The 22,212-nt window shown below is 36.9% G+C and overlaps 2 protein-coding genes across 5 annotated transcripts; one reads left to right on the forward strand and one right to left on the reverse strand.

The window, feature by feature from the left end:
* Positions 1-2,797: 2,797 nt before the first annotated feature.
* znf142 (zinc finger protein 142) lies at positions 2,798-12,875 on the reverse strand. 2 transcript variants are annotated; one of them, XM_047815172.1, is made up of 8 exons: positions 12,693-12,875; positions 11,869-11,979; positions 10,625-10,828; positions 9,066-9,890; positions 8,682-8,859; positions 4,527-7,344; positions 4,272-4,377; positions 2,798-4,186 (listed from the first exon to the last, which is right to left on the reverse strand). In XM_047815172.1, exons 2-8 carry the CDS (start codon positions 11,933-11,935, stop codon positions 3,702-3,704), a joined length of 4,683 nt encoding a protein of 1,560 aa, XP_047671128.1. In that variant the 5' UTR covers positions 11,936-11,979; positions 12,693-12,875; the 3' UTR covers positions 2,798-3,701. The 2 variants fall into 2 exon arrangements, with proteins under 2 accessions (XP_047671128.1, XP_027020484.2); XM_027164683.2 differs by having other exon boundaries at positions 11,869-12,056; positions 12,693-12,874.
* Positions 12,876-12,883: 8 nt separating this feature from the next.
* LOC113654494 (mitochondrial chaperone BCS1) lies at positions 12,884-17,980 on the forward strand. 3 transcript variants are annotated; one of them, XM_027164684.2, is made up of 8 exons: positions 12,884-13,034; positions 13,132-13,523; positions 13,807-13,946; positions 14,250-14,444; positions 14,536-14,599; positions 15,484-15,656; positions 15,899-16,016; positions 17,244-17,980. In XM_027164684.2, the coding sequence occupies exons 2-8, from the start codon at positions 13,204-13,206 to the stop codon at positions 17,494-17,496; spliced, it is 1,263 nt and encodes a 420-aa protein (XP_027020485.1). In that variant the 5' UTR covers positions 12,884-13,034; positions 13,132-13,203; the 3' UTR covers positions 17,497-17,980. The 3 variants fall into 3 exon arrangements, with proteins under 3 accessions (XP_027020485.1, XP_027020486.1, XP_027020487.1); XM_027164685.2 differs by having other exon boundaries at positions 12,893-13,034; positions 13,217-13,523; XM_027164686.2 differs by lacking the exon at positions 12,884-13,034 and having other exon boundaries at positions 13,389-13,528.
* The last annotated feature ends 4,232 nt before the right edge of the window (positions 17,981-22,212 follow it).

The raw sequence follows: 22,212 nt of genomic DNA on the forward strand, positions 1-22,212 counted from the left end.
ATTCCACAAATGCTCATCGTTTGAACATTATTCTCAAGTATTGCAGCTTCTTAGGTCAAATGACCAAACATGCCATCTTCGACAACAAGGAAGAGTTCAAAAGAAGAAACATACATGATTCAGGGGCAAATATTGGTCTTTGTGTTATTTTTGGAGAAGAGATGGGAACCAGAGGGAACCAGAAAAAGAAATTGAGAGGCAACCTCAAAGTCAGCCTCAAAAACATAGAATGGGTTAGTAATGTTAACCTTTCTCAAGTGTATTTTTTTATGGGCTATACTGCAATTAAAGACCCAGGGCCTTATGTTGATTTTCTTAAATAATTTGCAGATTTTCTTTCAGAGCTATTCGTTAATTTTGATAAAGTGTTGATTGTAGGAAATTGTCACAACATGCATGTTGACAGTGCAAATGATGCTTTAAGACTCATGCTTTAAAACATCACTAGACCAACACATAATTTTAGTCATACGCTAGATTTAAGTATACACATGGAGTAGATGTCACTGACAAAGATAGTATTACCTCAGAGTGATGGCATCACAGACTATTACCTCATACTGTACACACTACCTGTAGAACAAATTAACCATGTCTCACCACGTTATCGACTTGGTAGAACTTTTATTCCCATCACTAAATACAGATTCACAAATAACCTGCGGAGCCTGATCTCTCTCCATTTCTTAATATACTCTTAAACACAAATGATCTAGACGAAATGACTAACAGCATAGGAACTATCTTCACTAGCACAATAGACACTGTTAATTCCATCCGATTAAATAGTGTTAGAGACAAAATACTTGCACCATGGAATAATAGTCATATTCACACCCTCAAGAGAGCAACCCTCGAGCAAAAAGTTGGGAAAAGGTTTTTTTGAATTGTGTACAATGACAGTATGTCCAGCTATAGGCTCTAAAAGCTGCTGGGGCTGAGCACCTGAGCAAACTGATAAAAAAAAATCAAAACAATCCCAGGTTCTTATTTATCACAGTGGCTAGATTAACAAAAAATCAGATATCTAAAAACACTAGTGGATGTTCAACCTGTGACAGCATCTCATGATCCAGTCCATCTAAATTACTGAAAGAAGTGTTACATACAGCTGGTGAGCCTCTTCTCAATATTATTAACTCCTTATTTGTTCACATTTTATCTTTTGGTCACATCCCTAAATACTTCAGGTTATTAAGCTTATTATTAATAAACCCAATTTAGATCCTAATGAATTATATAATTATAGATCTATTATAAACTTTCCGTTTAAGGTTTTTTCTGTTCAACTGTGCTCCTGCTTACTAGAGAACATATAATTGAAGAGTTTCGGACAGGTCAGGCCCCATCATAGAGCTTGTTAAAGTCACAAATGACTTGTTCTTACCTTCGGACTAAGACTGCATCTCACTAGTTCTACTTGAACTTATTGATGCATTTAACACTATAGATCATGACATTATCCTAGATTGCTTACAAAATTACACAGGTATCGGGACAGGCATTGAGGGACAGGCACTAAGATGGATTAGATCCTACCTGTCGTAGATTTCGTAGATTTAAATGGTGAGTCCTCCAGTTTAATGCCAGCTAATTATGGGGTCCATCAAGGGTCAGTTTTAGGACTGCTGCTTTTTTCACTATACATGCTTCCCTTGGATTAGTTTCCATTGTTACGCTGTCAATACCCTGTTATTTATCTCATCAAAACTAGATGAAGCATTTAAATTGTCTAAGTTAACTGAGTGTGTTATAAAAGGCTGGATGACCTGTAATCTATTCTATTGTTAAATTCTGATAAGACAGATAGCCTATTACTGATCGGTCCGAAAACCAGTACAAATAAGCTTTCACAATTCAGCTTCTGTTTGGAGGGATGTACTGTCAGTACTAGCTCGACAGTGAAAGACCTAGGTGTTACACTAGACAGCAACTTGTCTTTTGAAAATCAGATCTGTATCTGAAGCTAGTTCATGCATTCATGACCTCCAGCCTGGAATAGTATAATGCATTACTAGGAGGTTGTCCTGCATCTTTAATAAATAGGCTACAGTTAGTCCAAAATGCAGCCAGAGTTCTTACCAGGACAAGAAAATATGATCATATAACCCCAATTTTATCATCTTTACACTGGCTACCTGTTAAGTTTAGAGTTTATTACAAACTGCTGCTCCTTATGTACAAGGCCCTAAATGGTTTAACTCCATGTATCTAACCAGTCTTCTAACACGCTACAATCCTTCATGCTCAAATTCATGTTCAAAACTTCAGGCTTCTAGTAGTTCCCAGAACTTCAAAGTCAAAGGCGGTAGAACGTTTTCATATTTAGCTCCTAAACTTTAGAATTGCTTTCCTGACAGTCTTCAGGGCTCAAACACACTTTCCCAGTTTAAATGTATATTAGAGACATTTTATAACTGTGTACTCCAGTAGATACACATTTTTAATCTTGTTCTGTTTAATTTTATGAACAGCAGCTACGCTAATTTCTCTCTACTTTCTTCTCTTTTTCTACCCATCCTGAGGCATCCAGTGATTGTGCCAGTTCCAGTTGTTTTCCGCTTCTTGAAGATCGCAAAAATTCAAAGAGAAGATACAAACTACATGTGGTCTGTAAGGACAACAACCTCCTAATCAACACACAATTGTCAGACTGTATATGACTGTAGAAAGGACATTATTCATAACTCTCTTGTGTTTATAACAATTTATAATCACACACTCCAGTGTCAACCAGATAAGCATGAGGTTCCCCTTTGAATCTGGTTCCTCTCAAAGTTTCTTCCTCTTCCATCTAAGTGCTTTTTTCCTCACCACAGTTGCCTCAGCCACCTCAGGCTTGTTCATTGGGGATAAATACAAACACATTTAAATAGAAGTACAATATTAATCTTGAATCTTTGCATAAATCGTATAATGTCAACCTTTTTGTACTTTTTGCGATATTTCTTATATTCTGTAAAGCAAATTTGATTTGAATTGAAAAGTAATAGAATGATTATATAATACACACATTGTTATTTTATTAATCTATCCTATTATTGATGTTTGCTTTTAATAGTAGTAGTTTGTGTATCAATAAAAAGGTTAAAAGCTAGCTGTACCTGTCATTTTGCATACATCTGATCATATGGGGTGAGATTTGTGTCAAAAAGAATTAAAGAAAAAAGGCAATTCTGAAATAATCAATCTAGTAAGCACAGTAGTACATATTTACTAGGCAACAATTTATATAAAAATGTCAATATCTCATAATGACATATCTATAATGTCGATATCAAGAAAACTAATTTAATTACTATGAAGTGCAATTATTAGTAATAATTAGTTGCACTTTGTTTAAAATTATAAAAAAAATATAATTAATTAATATTATATTTTCCATTTGTAAAGACATCAGCACTTGTGATATTATTATATAATGTTTGTTCATCTAGTTTTGGCAAACTATTTTTTTTTTGTTTTTTTTCTATAAAAAATGTTTAGGAATTAATGCATCAGGGATATATTTTGTATGTAGTCCACAGCCTGTTCTATTTACAGTCATTCACTTTGGTAAGATGAATCAGGTTTATTCATGGCACAAAGTAATATTATGCCTTGCACATGATGTTCCTCCAAACCATATTAGAAAGCAGAGTTTGTTATTGGAAACGATGTTTATGCCAACACTGCTAAAGGGTCACTGTAGGAATTAAATATTACATTTCATCTGTCTCTTTTTCTCCCTTAGTGTCATCTTTACTACCCGTGTGTCCCTCATTCTTTGGCCCAAGCCGGGCCTTCTGCAGTGGGACACTGGATATTTTAGGGTCTTTAACTACACCACTCTGCAAAGATTTATCAGGATGGTGTCTCCGTAAATGCTTCACCACCTGGAACCTTTGCTTGGCACGGTAGGAGCAGTAGAGACAGCAGAATGGCAGCTGGTTGGTGTGGCTGAGGAAGTGGTGCCGGAGTCCAGCTGGCCAACGGAAGCCTCGCTGGCACTCAGAGCATACGTAGGGCCGTTCGTCGCTGTGCCTCTTCTGGTGTGTCTTGAGTAGGAAGCGTGTTTTAAAAGCTTTGCCACACTCTTCACAGATGAAGGAGCGCGTGTCACGATGCTGTGTCTCACGATGGACACGTAGTGCATCGGCACGGTTTGTGCGGTATTCGCATTCCTCACATGCGTATGTTTTTTCTCCTGTGCATCACAAAAAATACATGAATCAATGTATTCAATACATACTATAAATTCTTCACAATTTATCGAATGACATTAAACATACCTGAATGTTTGGTCATATGATACTTCAACTGATTAATCCATTTGCATTTGTACCCACATTCTGGACAGAGATATTTGCGCTCATCCTGGTGAATCCTCATGTGATACTAAAACAAAAGCAGTAAAAGGATAACATTTTTCTTCTAAGTTTTTCCAGAAGTGTATTAGTGCCTCAAGCTTTTTCTTTGCAATGTTGCTGAAAAGCAGAATTTCAATTTTGACAACTGTTCTTCTGTGTAATAACAGAGGTTCATACCTTTAGACGAGAAGGGTCTGCACAGGTGTAGCTGCACTTTTCACAGCGGTATGGTTTCTCTCCTGTGTGAATGCGAATGTGCCAGGTGATTTTCTGTCTGTTCCGAGTGGAGAAGTCACATTCAGTGCACTTGTAAAGACAGGTTCCTCCATGTGACCGAACATGTTGGTCAAACACCAACTGATGGAAGCAGGAAAAGCCACAGATATCACACTTGAAAATTTTTCCTTCATCGTGTCCACTCTCATGTTCATCCGAGATGTGCTGGATGAGCAACAGCTTCTTTGCTGTTGTAAAAGGACAATCTGGGCATTGATGGGTGACAGAGACCTTGCTGTGCTTTTCAGCGTCAAATTGAGTGTGAGAGTCCGTTTCTAGGAAAGTGGCTTTCTCACTTTTAGGATGTTTACTTTGAGAATGGGCTTTGAGGTCAGCATCACTGTCACAGCTGAAACTACACTGGCTGCAGTAATGGGTTTTGGCAGTCTGGTGTGTTCGCTTATAGTGCTGTTTCAAGGCAATTTCAGAGCTGAAGCGGTAATCACACTGACTGCATCTGTGACTCAGCTCACCTGTGTGGCAACTGAGGGTGTGACGACTGATGTCAGTTGGGTTGTAGCCCTTGTAATCACACCGAGAGCAGAAGTGGGTGGCTTGCTTGTCGTGGATTCGTTGGCGGTGCAGGCGTAGCTTGGAAGAGGTTCCAAAAGTTTGATTACACAGCTCACATTGATGCCTGCCTATACCTGTATGCATGGACTCATGGGCATCCAGACGGTGACGGCGTGCTGTGCTGAAATCACAGTAGCGACAGCAGAATGGACGAACGCCTTCATGCTTTAGTGCGACATGCTGAGTCATGCGCCGTTCCTGTTTGCAGGTGAAACAGCAAAGCTTGCAACAAAGTTGAGATGGTTTGCCACGTTTATGACTCTTATCTTTACCACGAACAAGGATGTGCTGACTCAGTGATTTCGCTGATCTGGCCACAAAAGAACACTGCTGGCACTGGATCTCCTCAGGTTTTAAACAACCCCGTTTCTTATGGCTTGTTAATGCTCTCCTCTGTTGGCAAACAAATGGACAGTTTGAACAGGACAATCGTTTTGTAGTCTTTATTTTTTCTCCTGCGCCACCTTGGTTTTCTCCATCTGCTTGTTCCAGATCCTGGTCTCTTTCACTGTGCTCTTTATCTGCCTTAGAGACCACTTCATTTACATTTTGGTTTCTTTTTGGAGTGCTACTGGAGCAGGCTGTGCAATGGCGAGATATTGCAGTTTTACTGCAACATGAAAATAAACATTTTATGCAGGTGAACTTACTTTCTTCTTCAAGGTAATCAGAGGAGTCACGAACTGCCACACTCTTGGAATCAGCTGGAGAAGAATTATTGTGTGAACTTTTCTCTTCTTGGACAGTCTTTGCTCTTCTTTTTGCTGTGGCCTGTTCCATATTCTCCTCACATCCATCTGTTCCTGTGACCGTAGATACCAGACATCTGGTAACATTTTGATTATGTAATTCATACATTTCCTGTACAGTTTCACCGTCTCTTGAAGTGGTAAGTTTTCTCTTCTTCTTTTGCAGTGCATGGCACTTTCTGAGACGGTGGGTGTTAAATGAGCGTAGTTGTTTGAAGTGTAAACCACAGTCCTGGCACTGAAGTGTTGCTTTCATCACCTGGCAGGATGACCTGCAGTGGCGTGCTAAGGCCGCATGCTTACGTGTCACATACGAGCAGCGATCACACTGGTAGACGTTGTCTTTGGTCTGGATCACCACCATCTGCACGCGACCCTCCATAATCAGAGCTTTGGCTTGGTCTTTGTCCTGCTTCCTCATAACTTGGAGCAGAGTTTCTGAACATGCCTCTTCAGCTAATGGAGCATCTGTGGAAACTGATTGCTGAGCTTCTGAAATTTGGGATTGGTGGGTCAACATTTCATTTCCTTTGTTTATTGCCTGGCCTTCCACGCAGTCTGACACAGCATCACCTTCCTCTGCACTTACAGGTTCAATAAGGTTCTGAGGGGCTTCGTATGAGGTGGTGGATTTTGGGGAGTCACCATTTAGGAGGTCTGTGGGTGTGGTTTCATGTTTTTCTAAAGGTCCTCTGTGAGCATATTCAGTGTTTGTTAATAAGGTTAACTGGATAGCTGGTTGATCATCAGTAACAGTGTTTATCTCCTCTCCCAGTGCACTAGCATCAGAACTAACCTGGTGCTCTAAATTATTTACATTTTCCCTACCATTTGTTGTTCTTTCACAGCTATTGGTTATTTGGGAATTGACATCATTAGTCATATTTTTTGATTCTGCCTGCTTTGTGTTTTTTGACTCACTACAAGAATCCACTTGTCCTCCAGAGTTCTCTTCAACTGTAGAGTAGAAATTCTGAATCACATCCACAGAACTGTTTTGTCTCTCTTTCTCTGCATACGTTTCCAACCACTTCACATCACCAGGAATGTACCCATGAGTCTTCCGTTTGTGCAGAAACAGTGCGGTATTGCTAAATGTGGTGTAGGAGCAGAGGGCACAGCGAAATATCCTGGTTCGAGTGTGTTTGCAGTTTTCATGGTTGTGTAGGGCTTGACGGTACTTTGTTGTGTAAGTACAGAACTTGCACTGGAGAAGAGGAAGCTGGTGGTCTTCACTAATTGCGTGTTTGACCTGCATGTGTTTGAGCAGTTCGGTTTTTCTCTTGCAGGAGTAAGCACAAACCTCACAGATAAGGGTTTTTGCTTGGTGACGGAGCTTGTGGCTGTTCAGCTGATCAATGCGGTGACAACGATACATGCACTGGTTACATTTGTACCTAGAAGAGGGTGTAACACTTTAAAACCTGTATTCATCAGTAAAACAAACTATTTCATGCATTTTAAATGTATATTTTTTTTCTTTGTAAAGTTGGTAATGATTCAGTGTATTTATGAACTCTAATAATGCCTCCTAATGCTCTAAAACTTTGTTGTGAATAATCCATAATAAAGGGTCGGTAGGTAGGTCGGTCTCTATATTTTTTTTCAAGTTTCAATGTAATAAAAAAAAAGTACAATTTTGGTGATGGTGATTACGTACTATAGGTATGACTTTAAACAAATTAGCATATAGTGACGTCACTGACTGGGTCTTCAACCCGTGCCTTCGGGCGCATCATTGCAAACCATATTTTGATGCTGGGCACAGTTTTTCCAGAATTTCGTGCCAAGTTAAAGCGGTGTCGAGCTGTTTAAATGATTTTTTTAGATGTATTATGGTGCCCGAACCTGTTAATATTATTTTGTTGCTTTTGTATTAGTTGTTTGAGGAGTAAAAAAAAAAGGCGGTCTTAACACAAATACCACCGGCAAGTCGGTCGGACTTAAAGCAAAAAAAAATAAAAATAAAAAATTGAGTCGGTCCTAAATTGACAGGGTCGGTTGGGTTACGGCAAACAAGAATATTTTTAAGGATGGTCTAATTAGATAATATTTAGGTTGAGGATGTACTTTCTTGAAATCACACTGGAAAGAAAAATAATGTTATTAATCTGTTTTGCAATTTTTTTTTTTAAATAATGCTTTTACTATGGAAACGTTTAGAGAGAGTTTGTTCATGTTCTCAGTTACAATTAACTAAACACTTTATTTAGTTTCTGATGATTACAATCCCTTATTTTAAAGCATATTTACAAACATCATCAGTTGCTTCCAAAAATGACAAGAACACACACACACACACACACACACACACACACACACACACACACACACACACACACACACACACACACACACACATCCAGCAATAAAGTTCTGGATAAAGTGTCTGCATGGTTTTGTATTTAATCTTAATTATTTCCATATTACATTACAAAAATTCATAAAACATGAGAACTTTCAGCACTCATGACATTTTAAAGGTCTGTAATATTTTTATAAATATAAATAAATCTCATAAATCTTGCTTTATATATCACAGGTCATGAAAAGTTATAACATTTTAATAAAACATTGTTAGAGCTTTTTAGAGGCATTATAACAGTTTATATTAACTTACAAAGGATTATTAGCACAGTTATAATGATTCATGAAGATCAATAAAGGGTGTAGTATATTTGAATATTCATAAATAAATCAAGCTTAACAGAAAACCAACAAGGCCAATACGCACCTCAGATCACCAGTGTGTTTCCGCATGTGGACATTTAGGTAGTGTTTCCATTTGGTAACATAACCACATTCTGAACACATGTGCTGCTTGTCTTTAGAGTGTGTCAGCATGTGTTTCGAGAGATATGTCTCATCCCGGCATCTAAATTCACACAGTGAACATTTGTGTGGCTTTTCACCTGAAAAAAAAAATTTAAGAAAAATGCATGATCATTACACTTCAATATAATATATACTGTAAGTAACACACGGGAACTCTTTACTGGATTAATTCTTTCAAGGAGAAACACTAGGATGTCTAAGACAGTGTGCTACTCTGGGATACGGAATAAGAAACCCTGTTCTACAGCAATTTAAAAACACTGTATATAACAGGTCAACTTACCAGTATGCACCAACATGTGTCTTTTAAGGACTCTTTTGTGAGCAGACTTAAAACTGCACTCTGGGCACTTGTGTGTTTTCTCACTGGCATGAAGATGTCCTACATGCTGATCAAACTCCACTGGATTAAAAGAGGTGAAAGGACAGAAGCTACAACTGAGCTGCGTCTCTCCAGCATGTCCTTGTCTTATGTGTTGCTGGAAACGGCTCTTGTTGGAACATGAGAAGTCACACTGTGTGCAATGAAAGGGTTGATGTGTGCGAAAATGGACCTCCATATCCTCTTTGCTTCCAAACAGTGCACAGCAGGCGTGGTGATGACATTCTATAGCTTTGAGACCATGTGAATCCAATGCATGCTTCTGAAGCAGCTTCTTATCTGTGGCTTGAAAGGAGCAGCCTCGGTGGAAGCATGGCAGAGGCTGCCCATCCTCTGTGATATGATGGGACTTCATATGACTTTTTAATGCCTGACTCTGTTGAAAGCTCTGTTGGCAGGTAGGGCATGTGTAAAGATCTTTGGGAGCATCCTTTTCTCCTTGATGACCATGCACGCTGGCGATGTGGCGATGCAGGGTGTTACGTTCCACGGCAGCATAATCACACAGCTGACAGCGATGTAGCTTCTTCCCAGACTCCCTCAACATGTGAATACGCAGCTTGCTTTTGCTGGTAAAGTAATGCTTGCAGATGGTACACTGCAGGCTGGGGTCAGGAAAATGAAGCCGCATGTGTTCTATCAGGTGAGAGCGTGTCTTAAAGCAGCGCCGGCATTCTGTACATATGTGAGTGCGAAACATGTGTTCTGTGCCCTCTACCACGTGATCTACAACACAACAACATACAGACTTGGATGTCAAGGATCCATTGCATCACTTGCTTTAATAAGTTTATTACAGAAATGCTAACAAGCATTATTAACATACAAATTCATCTGATCTGAAATAAATATTTTTGATATAATTTTCTGATAGCAGCTCACCGCAAAGCATTATATTCCTTTTATAACAGCTTTTATAACTTGCCCACAAATACAATGGTGATTAAAGAACAACGTGTTGTTCAGTAAAATCCACTTATAGTTACATGTAAAGTTGTGGAATGTACGTAAAACACAGCATTATAAACATTAATATATAAACATTTGCTCCCTCTCCAGAATCTCTTTCTTTTCTCTCTTTAATTAACAAGACAAACAAATGAACTTTGTCATGTTACCAAGAAACCAAAAAGTCTTCTGTCCTGAAGACTTTCCCCATATCAGACAAATTAAAGAACCAGCTTTCTCCAGAGCTAAAAAAAATAATCCAGCTCCAGCTAACACTGGAGACTCATTCCAAAAATCTTTTCATAGAAACCTTCATCATATCAATAATCAATGATCCATAATCTTTTAATTAATTCATGTGGAGAGTCTACTATACAATTCCCTGTGTCATAGAACATACTAACAGTGCTGTGTTATAAAGCACAATTAATGCAGAATTTACTTATGTTTATTTTTATGAAAGGATTTCAAGAATTCTCAAAGAATTTCAAAGGATACTAAGGATTTCTCACCATTTACTGGCACAACAGTTGTTTTCCCCTTGCGACCTGATGCTTTTTCTTCTTTGCGCTGCTTTTTTGCTTGAGGATCTGGACTCTCAGGATCAACCTCAACATTCTGAGACCGATCTGGAGAATTATGTTTTTGGATTCTTTTCTTCTTGTGAGAGTTTTTACTGCGCATTGTGCCAATTATGTCTTTCTCCTTGTTACCAGCTAATTATAAAAAAGGGAGGAAAAACATACAGGTGCATTAGAGGTAATGAATATTTTTATCATGTACATCTACTAAATAAATTTGCACCAAATTTGAACAGAACTGTGCAAATTTATTAGACATATACAATGAAACAGTGTAAAGTCTTTGTAAAGTAATTGTTTCTATATAAAACACAATAAAGAGCAAAAAAATTAGTAAATTATGCTGCATTTTCCATATATGGCATTTGGCAAAACACCCTTTATTCAGAGTAACTTCATTTATCTCAGTTATAAGTGAGTAATTTAAGAATTAAGGGCCTTGAACAAGGACCCAGCAGTGGTAGCCTGGTGGTCCTGGAATTTGACCATTTGATTCCAATCAGTAGTCTAACATCTAAACCTTTTCACTGCCACTTCTCCAAGTAGAGGGTTTTTGTTGTGATGTCCCTTGGCTAAAAAAGCATCAGAATTCTCAGGCACACTTTGTACAGTTTTATACAGAGAATTGCTGGTAAGGTTGGGAAGGCTGGTAAGCATTTTGAAGATTCTGCCAAACCTTTCTGGAAACTCTGACTGTCACGCTTGTTTCTGATTTGGCAAATAAAACCAGACAACCTACATTATTTTTTAGTCTGAAAAATGGTCTATTATGTAATGTGTTACTTTCTTTACTAACATATAAACATTTTTTCTGGAACTTTTTGTAATTTTTGGTATCCTAATGTTTAGGATAATGTTTTTTATTTTATTTTTATCTGACTCAATAATACAGGCAGACATCATAAACTAAACATCACTGAACAAATTAGCATTTTGGAAAATCAGGTGCTTATGATTTTAAAGTTCACAATTACTGATTGTGCCCCATTTGTTCATATGTACTTATCAATGGTTGCACTTCTCATTAAAATACAGCTGTCAATTCAAATGTTCAGATAGGTTACAGCCTATAAATATATACCTATGAAGAGATCTATATGGTCATTATCTGTACCTAATAAACTGGTTTAGGTCATTTTGTTGGCTTGTGGGCATTGACCTCATGTGTTTCTTACCATTGTTCGAAGTCTCCATCCCAGTCTCATTCTGTTCCTTGTTATAAAGCTGCTCCTCATCACACATGGTTTTTGCTCTTCCATATAGCTGTTTAACCCCAGCTGGAAAATCTTTCAAAATATTTTTCACTTCATTAGTGTGTTACACTATCTCTCAACCTCATAGTGCTCTACTCTACTGGGTAGACCTGCAATAAAAAAATACAAATAATAATAATAATAATAATAATAATAATAATAATAATAATAATAATAAATTATTACATTTATTTGATAGTACTCTTCTATTTCACGTGGTCTGTTTAACTTTACATACAACTGAGTGCAAAGTCTTTCTTAAATATTTCAAACAATTTGAGTTTTAATTTTCAATTGTAATATTTGTAAAATTCTATTCTATTTCTATTGCTTTTACCTTAGTCTGTGTGTGTACAATATATATATATATATATATATATATATATATATATATATATATATATATATATATATATATATAACATGCTGTACATATGTTTACTGTGCAATGACAAAAAAAAGTTGTAACTATCTAAATTGTATAGTGCATTCATATTATAATTTCTACCCAAACAGAAATGAGACCTACTGCTTGAAGGTTTCAGCCTTTTTCACTCCGAAAAACAACGCATTAATTTTAGAGGATACCTTTAGGACAATTAATGTTTTATCCAAGACAGTTTATCCCTCGTACAAGTGTGGGCATTACATCGTATATTAATGTAAACACACTGATAAAGTTAAACAGATGAATGTTACATGTCGGTTACACTGTGCTCATATTTATATAGCACAAAAGCTCTTACCTTTTACTGACCGATATCCTTCCGCTGTATTGATATAACTATTGTATTATTTTACAAAACAGTTTAACGTGCAAGATTAAACGGTTTGTATCGTTACATAAGATACAGAGTTTATTATTCTCTCTTTTGTTTTGTTTTTAAATATCTCCTGTACCATAACACGGACCATGGAACTATGTTGGTGGCAGACGTTTCAAGCGGAAATATTTTCCTGAACAACGGTAGTCGCATGGAGGTCGCCATGTGATTCGTCCTAAGCGTTTGTCCAATGAGAACACAGAAATGTGGTGCAACAAGGACTTGCTGTGTATCCGTCATTCAATTGATACCTGTCTTGTTTATGTAAGTGAATTATTTGATATGTGATTTGCTTTAAACCGAGTTGCATTGCAGGAAAAGCCTGTATGTGTATGTATAGTAATGTTTTTTTCCCCTTCAGAATCCTTAGTGGAAAAAAGAAACAATATTGCTTCTGATTACTGAGTGAGGATTTGTACACAGCCAAAAAAAAATGACTCTTTCAGATTTTCTGGGAGCTTTGAAGGACAACCCATACTTTGGGGCTGGTTTTGGACTAGTTGGTGTGGGAACAGCACTTGCAGTTGCAAGAAAGGGGGCACAAATTGGCATGGTATTCTTCAGGCGGCATTACATGATCACTCTCGAGGTTCCCAGTAGAGACAAGAGTTACCACTGGTTGTTGAGCTGGATTACCAAACATGCCAAGCATACGCAGCATCTCAGCGTGGAGACTTCATACATGCAGCATGAGAGTGGACGGGTCCACACACAGTTTGATTTCCACCCAAGTCCTGGAAATCACATCATTTGGTGAGGTATCACATTTGTCAAAGGTGTCATCAATATTAGCCTCATATTATCTACAGAATTTCAAAGCATAGACAAACAACACAGGTTCCTGACTTTCGTCCTGTCGTACCTGCTATCTTGTATATTTTTTGCTTTCCCTGCTCTAAAAGGTTGTTAGCTGATTTGTAGACGCATTTAGAGAAGAGAAGGGAAAACACTAAAACATACAAGACAGTGGGTCTCCAGATAATTATTGATTTAACTGTCCTGGCTAATGTATAATTATTACTCCTTTTTGTATTAGGTATGGCAGAAAATGGATAAGAGTGGAGAGAACCAGAGAGAAGCAGATGGTGGATTTGCACACAGGAACACCTTGGGAGTCTGTTACCTTTACAGCCTTTGGCAGGGATCGGCAAACCTTCTTCAATATTCTGCAGGAAGGTAGGGAGAGTCAGTCTGAAGATCTAAGATGTAATTTAGTTGCTTCATGCTGTAGGAATTGCATTCTAGTGCAGTCACTCTATTTCTATGAAATTATTTGAGATAATCTCAAAGAGTTTCTTGATTGTTGAATATGTTTGATGATCAGACACAAGGATGTCCCTGCTCCCTTAGACAGCCGTTACAGGAGTCTTGTGGTTGTTGTGCCAAAAGTATTGGCCCAGTGATTGCTTCTTTGCCCTTATTCCTGAATCAAGTCTCTATTTTTAACAACCAGACCGTTGCCTGATATGTTGTTTGTAGCAAGAGAGTTGGCTCTGAAGCAGGAAGAAGGCCGCACTGTGATGTACACTGCTATGGGTGCAGAATGGAGGCCCTTTGGCTTCCCACGTCGTCGGCGCCCTTTGTCCTCTGTTGTCCTGGAGAATGGAGTAGCTGAGAGGATTGTGGATGATGTAAAAGAATTTATTAGTAATCCAAAGTGGTATACTGATAGAGGTAAGCCATTACAGTAACATACTAATATTAGCTTTGAAGGTTAGTATGCTTCAGTCTTTGAATATTTAATAAATACTTAATTTTTTTGTAGGAATCCCATACAGAAGGGGATATTTATTGTATGGCCCTCCTGGCTGTGGAAAGAGCAGCTTCATGTAAGACTAATGACATTCTGTAATGAACCTCAGTGTCTTAGGATAGTGATGAGTAAATGATATACACTTACAATTGACATTGTCTTAAAGTAGCTTTACAGAACATAAACATGAAACAAAGGTTATTATATAGAATAATATAAAATTAATATAATACAAAAACTCAAGAATAATATTAGATATATTTAAATGTGTTTGTATTTATCCCCAATGAGCAAGTCTGAGGTGAGGAAAAAATGGTATGTTAATGAGTGGTAAAGGAAGAAACCTTGAGAGGAACCAGACTCAAAGGGGAACCTCATCCTCATATGGGTGACACTGGAGGGTGTTATTATAAATATACAGTTCGGCAAATGTTGTATTGATGAGGAGGTTGTTGTCCTCAAAGTCCACATGGAGTTGGAATCTCCTCTTTAGTATAGCAGAGTCCAACTGGAGCTGGTAAATCTCTAATTGCAGAATCAGAAAGATCTTTATTGCCAGGTATGTTTTCACATACGAGGAATTTGTCTTAGTACCGAAGCCCCACAGTGTAAGAGAATGACATTGACAGGGTAACAGAATGACATTAACATTGCAAACAAATTATTTTATCTAACATCTACAAGAAAAGCAAAGAATTGAAAACAAATATGGATTTTTATGGCAGAATATTAAGATCTACTTTATATACACTATATTATTATTATACTATATAATCCAGTTGTAGCGTAAAAGACCATAGAAAAGCCAATGAATTACCCAACAATACATAAGTATGTTATAACAAACACAAAAGTTAAGTATTTTGTTAAATAATTTATACAGTCTAAATTAATGGAATGTTTATGTAGACTGGTTGGTATTTGCATGTGTAATATATTGTGAAATATTGAATTTTTCAGCACGGCCCTTGCTGGTGAATTGGGTTACAGCATCTGTTTGATGAGTCTGAGTGACCGCAGTCTTTCTGATGACCGGCTGAATCACTTGCTGAGTGTGGCTCCACAGCAGAGCATCATTCTGTTGGAGGATGTGGACGCTGCTTTTGTCAGCCGAGAGCTGCTCCCAACTGAGAGTACGTCTGTCTATATATATTTTGAATAAATATTTATAATCATTCCTGGGTTTGTCTGAATGTTTAATCCAACAACTCTTTACATTAAAGCCAGTTGTGTCTATCTCGAAAAGAATAAATTGACATATCAAACATGAAGCACAGGTATTGTTGGTTTATTTGTGAACGTCATGACTCTATTAGCTGTTTATGAGCACCGTGTCTTGCTTGTGATGTGTTTCTGTTTTTCTGACTGTTCCCAGACCCAATGGCCTACCAGGGCATGGGGAGACTCACATTTAGCGGACTTCTTAATGCGCTGGATGGAGTTGCTTCTTCAGAAGCTAGAATTGTCTTCATGACTACTAATTTTATTGAGAGGTAAGGGCCAATTAATCAACACTGCAGTGTTTTAGTAAAAATTAAGCTTTACATTTACAGCACTAGTTAACATTTAGATCATCACATACTTTGTGCATAAATAAATGCATCTATCTACCTGGTCCATGACAAAAAAGTCCTGATGATTTAACATTAATTTAATTATACCATATTACAAAATGTTAGAAGACAACTAAACACAGGTTTCTGGGTGTAGCAATAAACATCAATCGATTGATTTAAGTTCAGATTATTGGTTGTTGATGTGTTTTACTGGATGGAATAAAGTGATGTTACTTGTTTGGCTTATTTGGTTAAACTATTGATTAATACAAGCAATAATTAATTGTCTCTTCTAACTTATGGCACTTTGTTCATGGATATTAGTGTTACCAAGTGCTTTTACTAAATAATGATAGTTAAGAGATCTTTAATGTGAACTGTCACTGAATTGTCTGTGTATAAGTCAGTGAAACCTGTCAATGGTTCCTATAACAACATGGCCAAAAGTGTTTTATTCCTATTTTTGACTAGAACTCTGTTTAATGTATTGAAAAATTATGTGAACAGAAAAAGTTGATTTTCTGAGTTTTATGTGAGAACAGATCAGACAATTAATATTATTAATGTGTTTGTTCTAATATGTAATTATTTTCACAGGGGGTATTATGTCGACATTAAGTCTAATTATCAACAGATTATTAAAGCTATTTAGCAAAGAAAAATGGAAACTCCTTGATATGTTGAAGTTTTCATTAAACAGATTATTATTTAACATTTATGTAACTCTTTGTTATCAGTCCATTGTAAAGTGCTTTTCCACCATAGAAAAATCTTCAGGACAAATATAAACCTTTTAGCAGAAAGCAGGAAGACTTTAGAAGTATTGTTTGTTATAATTATTTCTTTACTAATTCTTTTCTTTTCTTTAATTATTCTTTGTATGGAAACAGTAATTGTAGAAAGAAGGCAATAATTAATGTACTCGTGACTTCAATTACAGCCCACACTAGTGCCAGAGCTGCTGTTATAGCAAAATAATCAACACCTTTTTTACCAGATAGATTTGAGTATTCAACAGTGTTGTGATATAACTACAGTTATCATACTATAAGCTTTATTCACACAGTGTCCTTCATGCTACTAACAATGTGAATGAACCAATCACTGTTTGTTAATTTTAACATTCTATGTTTGCTTTTTTTTTCTTTCACTCATGCACTAAAGACTTGATTCAGCTCTAATAAGACCTGGGCGTGTGGATCTAAAGCAGTATGTTGGACATTGTACACATTATCAGCTCACTCAGATGTTCTGGAGGTTCTACCCAAATGAGTCTACAGCCGAGGGGGAAAGATTTGCAGCACGTGCTCTGGCAGCACACACAGAACTCAGCCCGGCTCAAGTGCAGGGACATTTCATGCTTCATAAAAAGGACCCTAACGGTGCTATAGACAATGTTACAAAGATTTTCGAATGAGGGTCCTGGAAGGGTAATGGCAACAATGACATGAAGTACAAATAAATTCATGTGTAAAACCTACAAAGCAGACTTAAATAAATGGCAATCAGGATGTGAATTCTGATGCTGTGTCCATTTTGATAACATGCTTGATATTTAAAATAAATACATATATAAATTCTAATAACTCTTGTATTTGACAGTATTTAAAACTGTTACACAGAAACAAGACAGTCATATGGCAGTGTACGGCACACATGCAGCAGACAGTTTTATCCTGGTTAAAACCAGATCTGGGATTTGATTCATATGAGAACAAATATGCTGAAAGTCCAGACTACTAGGCAATAATTTGTTTCAGAGAAATCAGAAAGCTATATATCCTTACTTTTAAGCTGAGTTTCAGTGCATTTAGAGGTGCTGATACATAGATTTTCTTCTATTATTATCATTGATTAGCAAATTACGTTTAGTGTGTTTTAATTTCTGTTCAAAAATGCTATTATGATTATGGCATAAACAATTACCTGGGTTTTTTAGCACTAGTAAAATTGTAAGCAGTAAGCAGGAAATTATGTGAGGCAGAAATAAAAATAAATATACTATATATACTATAATACAACAATCTAATAATATTATAATAATAAAAATAAGAACATTTCCTGAAGGTATAAGTCTTCTTTAAGTATCCTTCTTATGATTATTTGCTAATATATAATAATAAAAATTGTCAAACCAAATCAAACTTATAAATTTTGGCATTACGAGCTGATGAAAAAATCTTCATCGTTATGTTAGAATTCATGTAAGTATGCATTATGGCAAAGTTGACAATTTTTTGCTTTTTCCACATTATGTTGTCATAATGTATGATTATTGTAGATTTGTAGACCTGTTATTATATCAATTAACCCTCTTATTGTCCTCCTATACAAATTAGGAACTTGACCTTGTCTGTTTTGACTGCTTATAAAAAAATGAAGTATATATGATAGCCATTTTTTTCACCTTTTTAGTCCTTTTTTCCAACATATTAAGACATATTTTGCAAAATATATATATATATTTGGTATAATAAACCTTATTTATACAAAAATGTAAAAAAAAAAAAAAAGAAAAGAAATTTTGAATTATTTTCACTATAGAGGCACAAAAATTGATGCATAATTACAGGCTGGTATATTTCAAAGGCAGGAGACCATTTTGACCATTTTTAATGTCAGCAAATAATAAAACCTGTTTTTTCCAGGCCAAATTGACTTGAATGCTTATAAATCAAAAATTCTACCATTATCACCATTCTGTGTGTAATATCTATTTTACACTTGTAATATCTATTTTGCCCACCTGTTGTCATCTGATCAACCAACAACAGGCTATACACACACACACACACACCCCACTCAAAAACATGCCATAATTTCATGTGAATAAAACTTCGTTCACCTCCTTGTGTTTTTTTATTATACTTAATTTATGAACGTTAAACCTTATGAAATTATGCCATGTTTTGAGTAAAATAAGCATAATTGTGAGTGTGAGAGTGAATGAGTGTGTGTGTGTGTGTGTGTGTGTGTGTGTGTGTGTGTGTGTGTGTGTGTGTGTGTGTGTGTGTGCCCTGCGATGGGTTGGCACTCCGTCCAGGGTGTATCCTGCCTTGATGCCCGATGACGCCTGAGATAGGCACAGGCTCCCCATGACCCAAGGTAGTTCGGATAAAGCGGTAGAAAATGAGTGAGTGAGTGGGTGTGTGTGGGTGTGTGAAACTTTTACAAATATGTAGCCTTTGTTTTGTCTAGAGGCCAACTGAAATGCAATGCCCAATTCTTTGAACAGTGTTTGACTGTGTGTGTGTGTGTGTGTGTGTGTGAAGCTTGTTGGTAGATCAGATTTTGCCTTCAGCGGGACAAATGCATATAACAAGTGTGAAATGTTTACATATGTGTAGCGATTTTGGCTCGCAAAGCAAGGTAAATATTTATAAGTAATTGTAATGTGTTATAGTGACTCTAAATATTTTAACCTAAGTTGAAATTTACGGTAATGGAATTAACGTTACACTTATTTGGTCTGTTCGTCCGCCGAACAGGCCGTGTAACCTTTATTAATTCTATGAAGGAGGTATCTTCCCGGCCCAGGAAGGTTCACTCCCCTTTTACTTTACACCGTAATTTGAATTAAATTAACTTAATAGAACATGTAGTTCAGACCAGATGTTGCAGGTACCTTAATTTGAGAGCGATACTCAGAGACAATCACTTATTTGGCACAAAAATATGGCATTTAATGAATAAGACAAAACACAACATAAAACTAACTACACAAACAAACGAAAGAAATAGGGAAAACGAAGATGAAAATAAAGTAAAACAAAAGAAATTAAAATTGGGGAAAGGGAGGAAGAGACTGGAAAGAAGAAATTAGAGAAAGGAAGGAAAGGAATGGCAAGCTTAGACTCAAAAATTAATCACACCCTAACTGGGAAATCGTCACAGAAACTTAAATTCACCTTATGATTCAATGAAAGATTCCTACTTAAAATTACGCATATAAATTGGTTGGTAAAGGAAACGGTTACTTGCATTGGCTTACTGCACACGAGTCCGGATGCAACAGAGAAATCTCTGAAAAGTCAGTTGGGGTGGGGTCAGACGTTCTTCCAAGTTCTCCTGAAGATCAGAGCAGTTGTCGTTCTTGGAAGTGAAGCTTGCTGGAACTTCTTTGAAGGAAGATGGAGTCGTCTCCAAGCTGTTCCGAAAGTCTGACCACGGATTAGTGCTGTTTGTGACAATTTAAAGGTCGCGAACTCCACCCATCTTTGGGGAGATGACCAATATTTCGGTCAGGATTTTGGAGGGAAAAACTCCCTTTGTTTCAGGTGTCTGTGGGCGTGATTTAGCTATCAAACTTTTAGATGACTTTAAAGTTTGATCCAGGGTGTATTAAGATGGTATGGCGCCTTTCGTGCTCAAATAAAATACACCGTTGTTTAAAAAAACAGGTAACTGATCATTTTGTGGTCATTTGGATACTAAACATGAAGGGTAATGACGGTATGAAGGCAGCGGTACATTATATACACAGATCAGTAATCGAAGGGTAACTGATGTTAATACGATATTGTGTTCTTATAAAGGCAAAGAAACCAAAATGAAACATAAAACACGATAGCTTCGTATACATTCTGACATCAGACCTTAAAGGGGCATACAGCATTAGAACAGGTATACGTTAACATGCCTTGATCAGTAATTAGAGTGTAACGGATGTTAAATACAATGTTGTTTCTGACACATGAATAAAATACACTCTTGTCAGGAAATTAAGCAGCAAATAATTTTAAGTCAGGCAAGCCTTCCTTAAAAGAAGAAACCATTACAAAAAGGGTTATAAGAATGAGAACCTTAGAGTATCTTATCTTCGGGTTTTATTAGTAAAAGGAATGTCTCATTGTGTTTTGTGTGTGTGTGTGTGTGTGTGTGTGTGTGTGTGTGTGTGTGTGTGTGTGTGTGTGTGTGTGTGTGTGTGTGTGTGTGTGTGTTCTGTTTGAGGGCCCCAGAGAAGCCGCATGGGGTTATCTGGTCTTTGTGTAGGCTCCAGTCATTCTGGAGCCAGGTGTGTGTGTAAAACTGGGTTGCTCATCGGTTAATTGAGGAGTAGATGTTGAAATTTAGGGTGCCTGGGACATGAAATCTAAAATGACCTGCACCAGACGCTACATATGTGTAGCTTTTGTTTTTTCTTGAGGCCTAATGAATTGCAATGCCCAATGCTTGTGTGTGTGTAGCATCATTTCGGTAGATCATATTTTGCCCTTTGCTAGGCAAAGGCATATCAAAAGTGTGAAATATTTACAAATGTTTGGCTTTTTTTTCTGGAGGCCTAATGAATTGTAATGCCCAATTTGTGTGTGTGTGTGTGTGTGTGTGTGTGTGTGTGTGTGTGTGTGTGTGTGTGTGTGTGTGTGTGTGTGTGTGTGTGTGTGTGTGGTGTGTGAGTGTGTGTTTTGGGTGCGTGTGTTAGTGGACATTTTATGTGTACATTTTTGTGTCTGTATGTATGTTCATTGCGCTTAAAAGGGCAAAAGTGTGAAATATTGCCCCACTAAATGTGGCCAGGTCAAAAGAAGGATCCCAGAAGGATCCAAAACGCACAGTACATACTGGCCTGAAAACATAGTTCAATGTACTATGTGTTCACATAGTTCACATAGTTCACATACTGTAGTTAATAAATATGTGGAAGAAAACCCAAGTTGTGACACATTAAAACCTTCCAGCCGGGTCATATAGACCCAGGGAAAATAGGAAGTTAAGCTGGATTAGCAATTGTCTATGTTTGTATTATCACTATTATCAATTTCTTTTAAAAATTAAGAAAAAAACTTGCCTTAAAATTTCTTTGTAGAGAAATAATGATGGTACGAAAGTGAGTGTGTTTTGCTGTAAGGGGATTGGGTAAAAAATGTTTATGGTCAACTTTGAGCTAAAGCTAAATAATCAAATATCCATTTCGATACTGACTTCAATATTGACGTCCTCTCATGACTCAGCAGCGTGTAAGACCTTCATCACACAGATTACTAAGAGAAACAGGTGTTAAAACAGATATGCACCTAACATAACTAATAAGCACAAACATGCATGAAGCGATATTCTTGTTGATTTACATGTTTATGACTTACAGCCCAGTCTAAATGTAGTAAATCAAATGGTTTTAAAATATTTCATTCTT

Source organism: Tachysurus fulvidraco, chromosome 6 (genome assembly GCF_022655615.1).
Source record: "Tachysurus fulvidraco isolate hzauxx_2018 chromosome 6, HZAU_PFXX_2.0, whole genome shotgun sequence".
NCBI classification, from domain to species: Eukaryota; Metazoa; Chordata; class Actinopteri; order Siluriformes; family Bagridae; genus Tachysurus; species Tachysurus fulvidraco.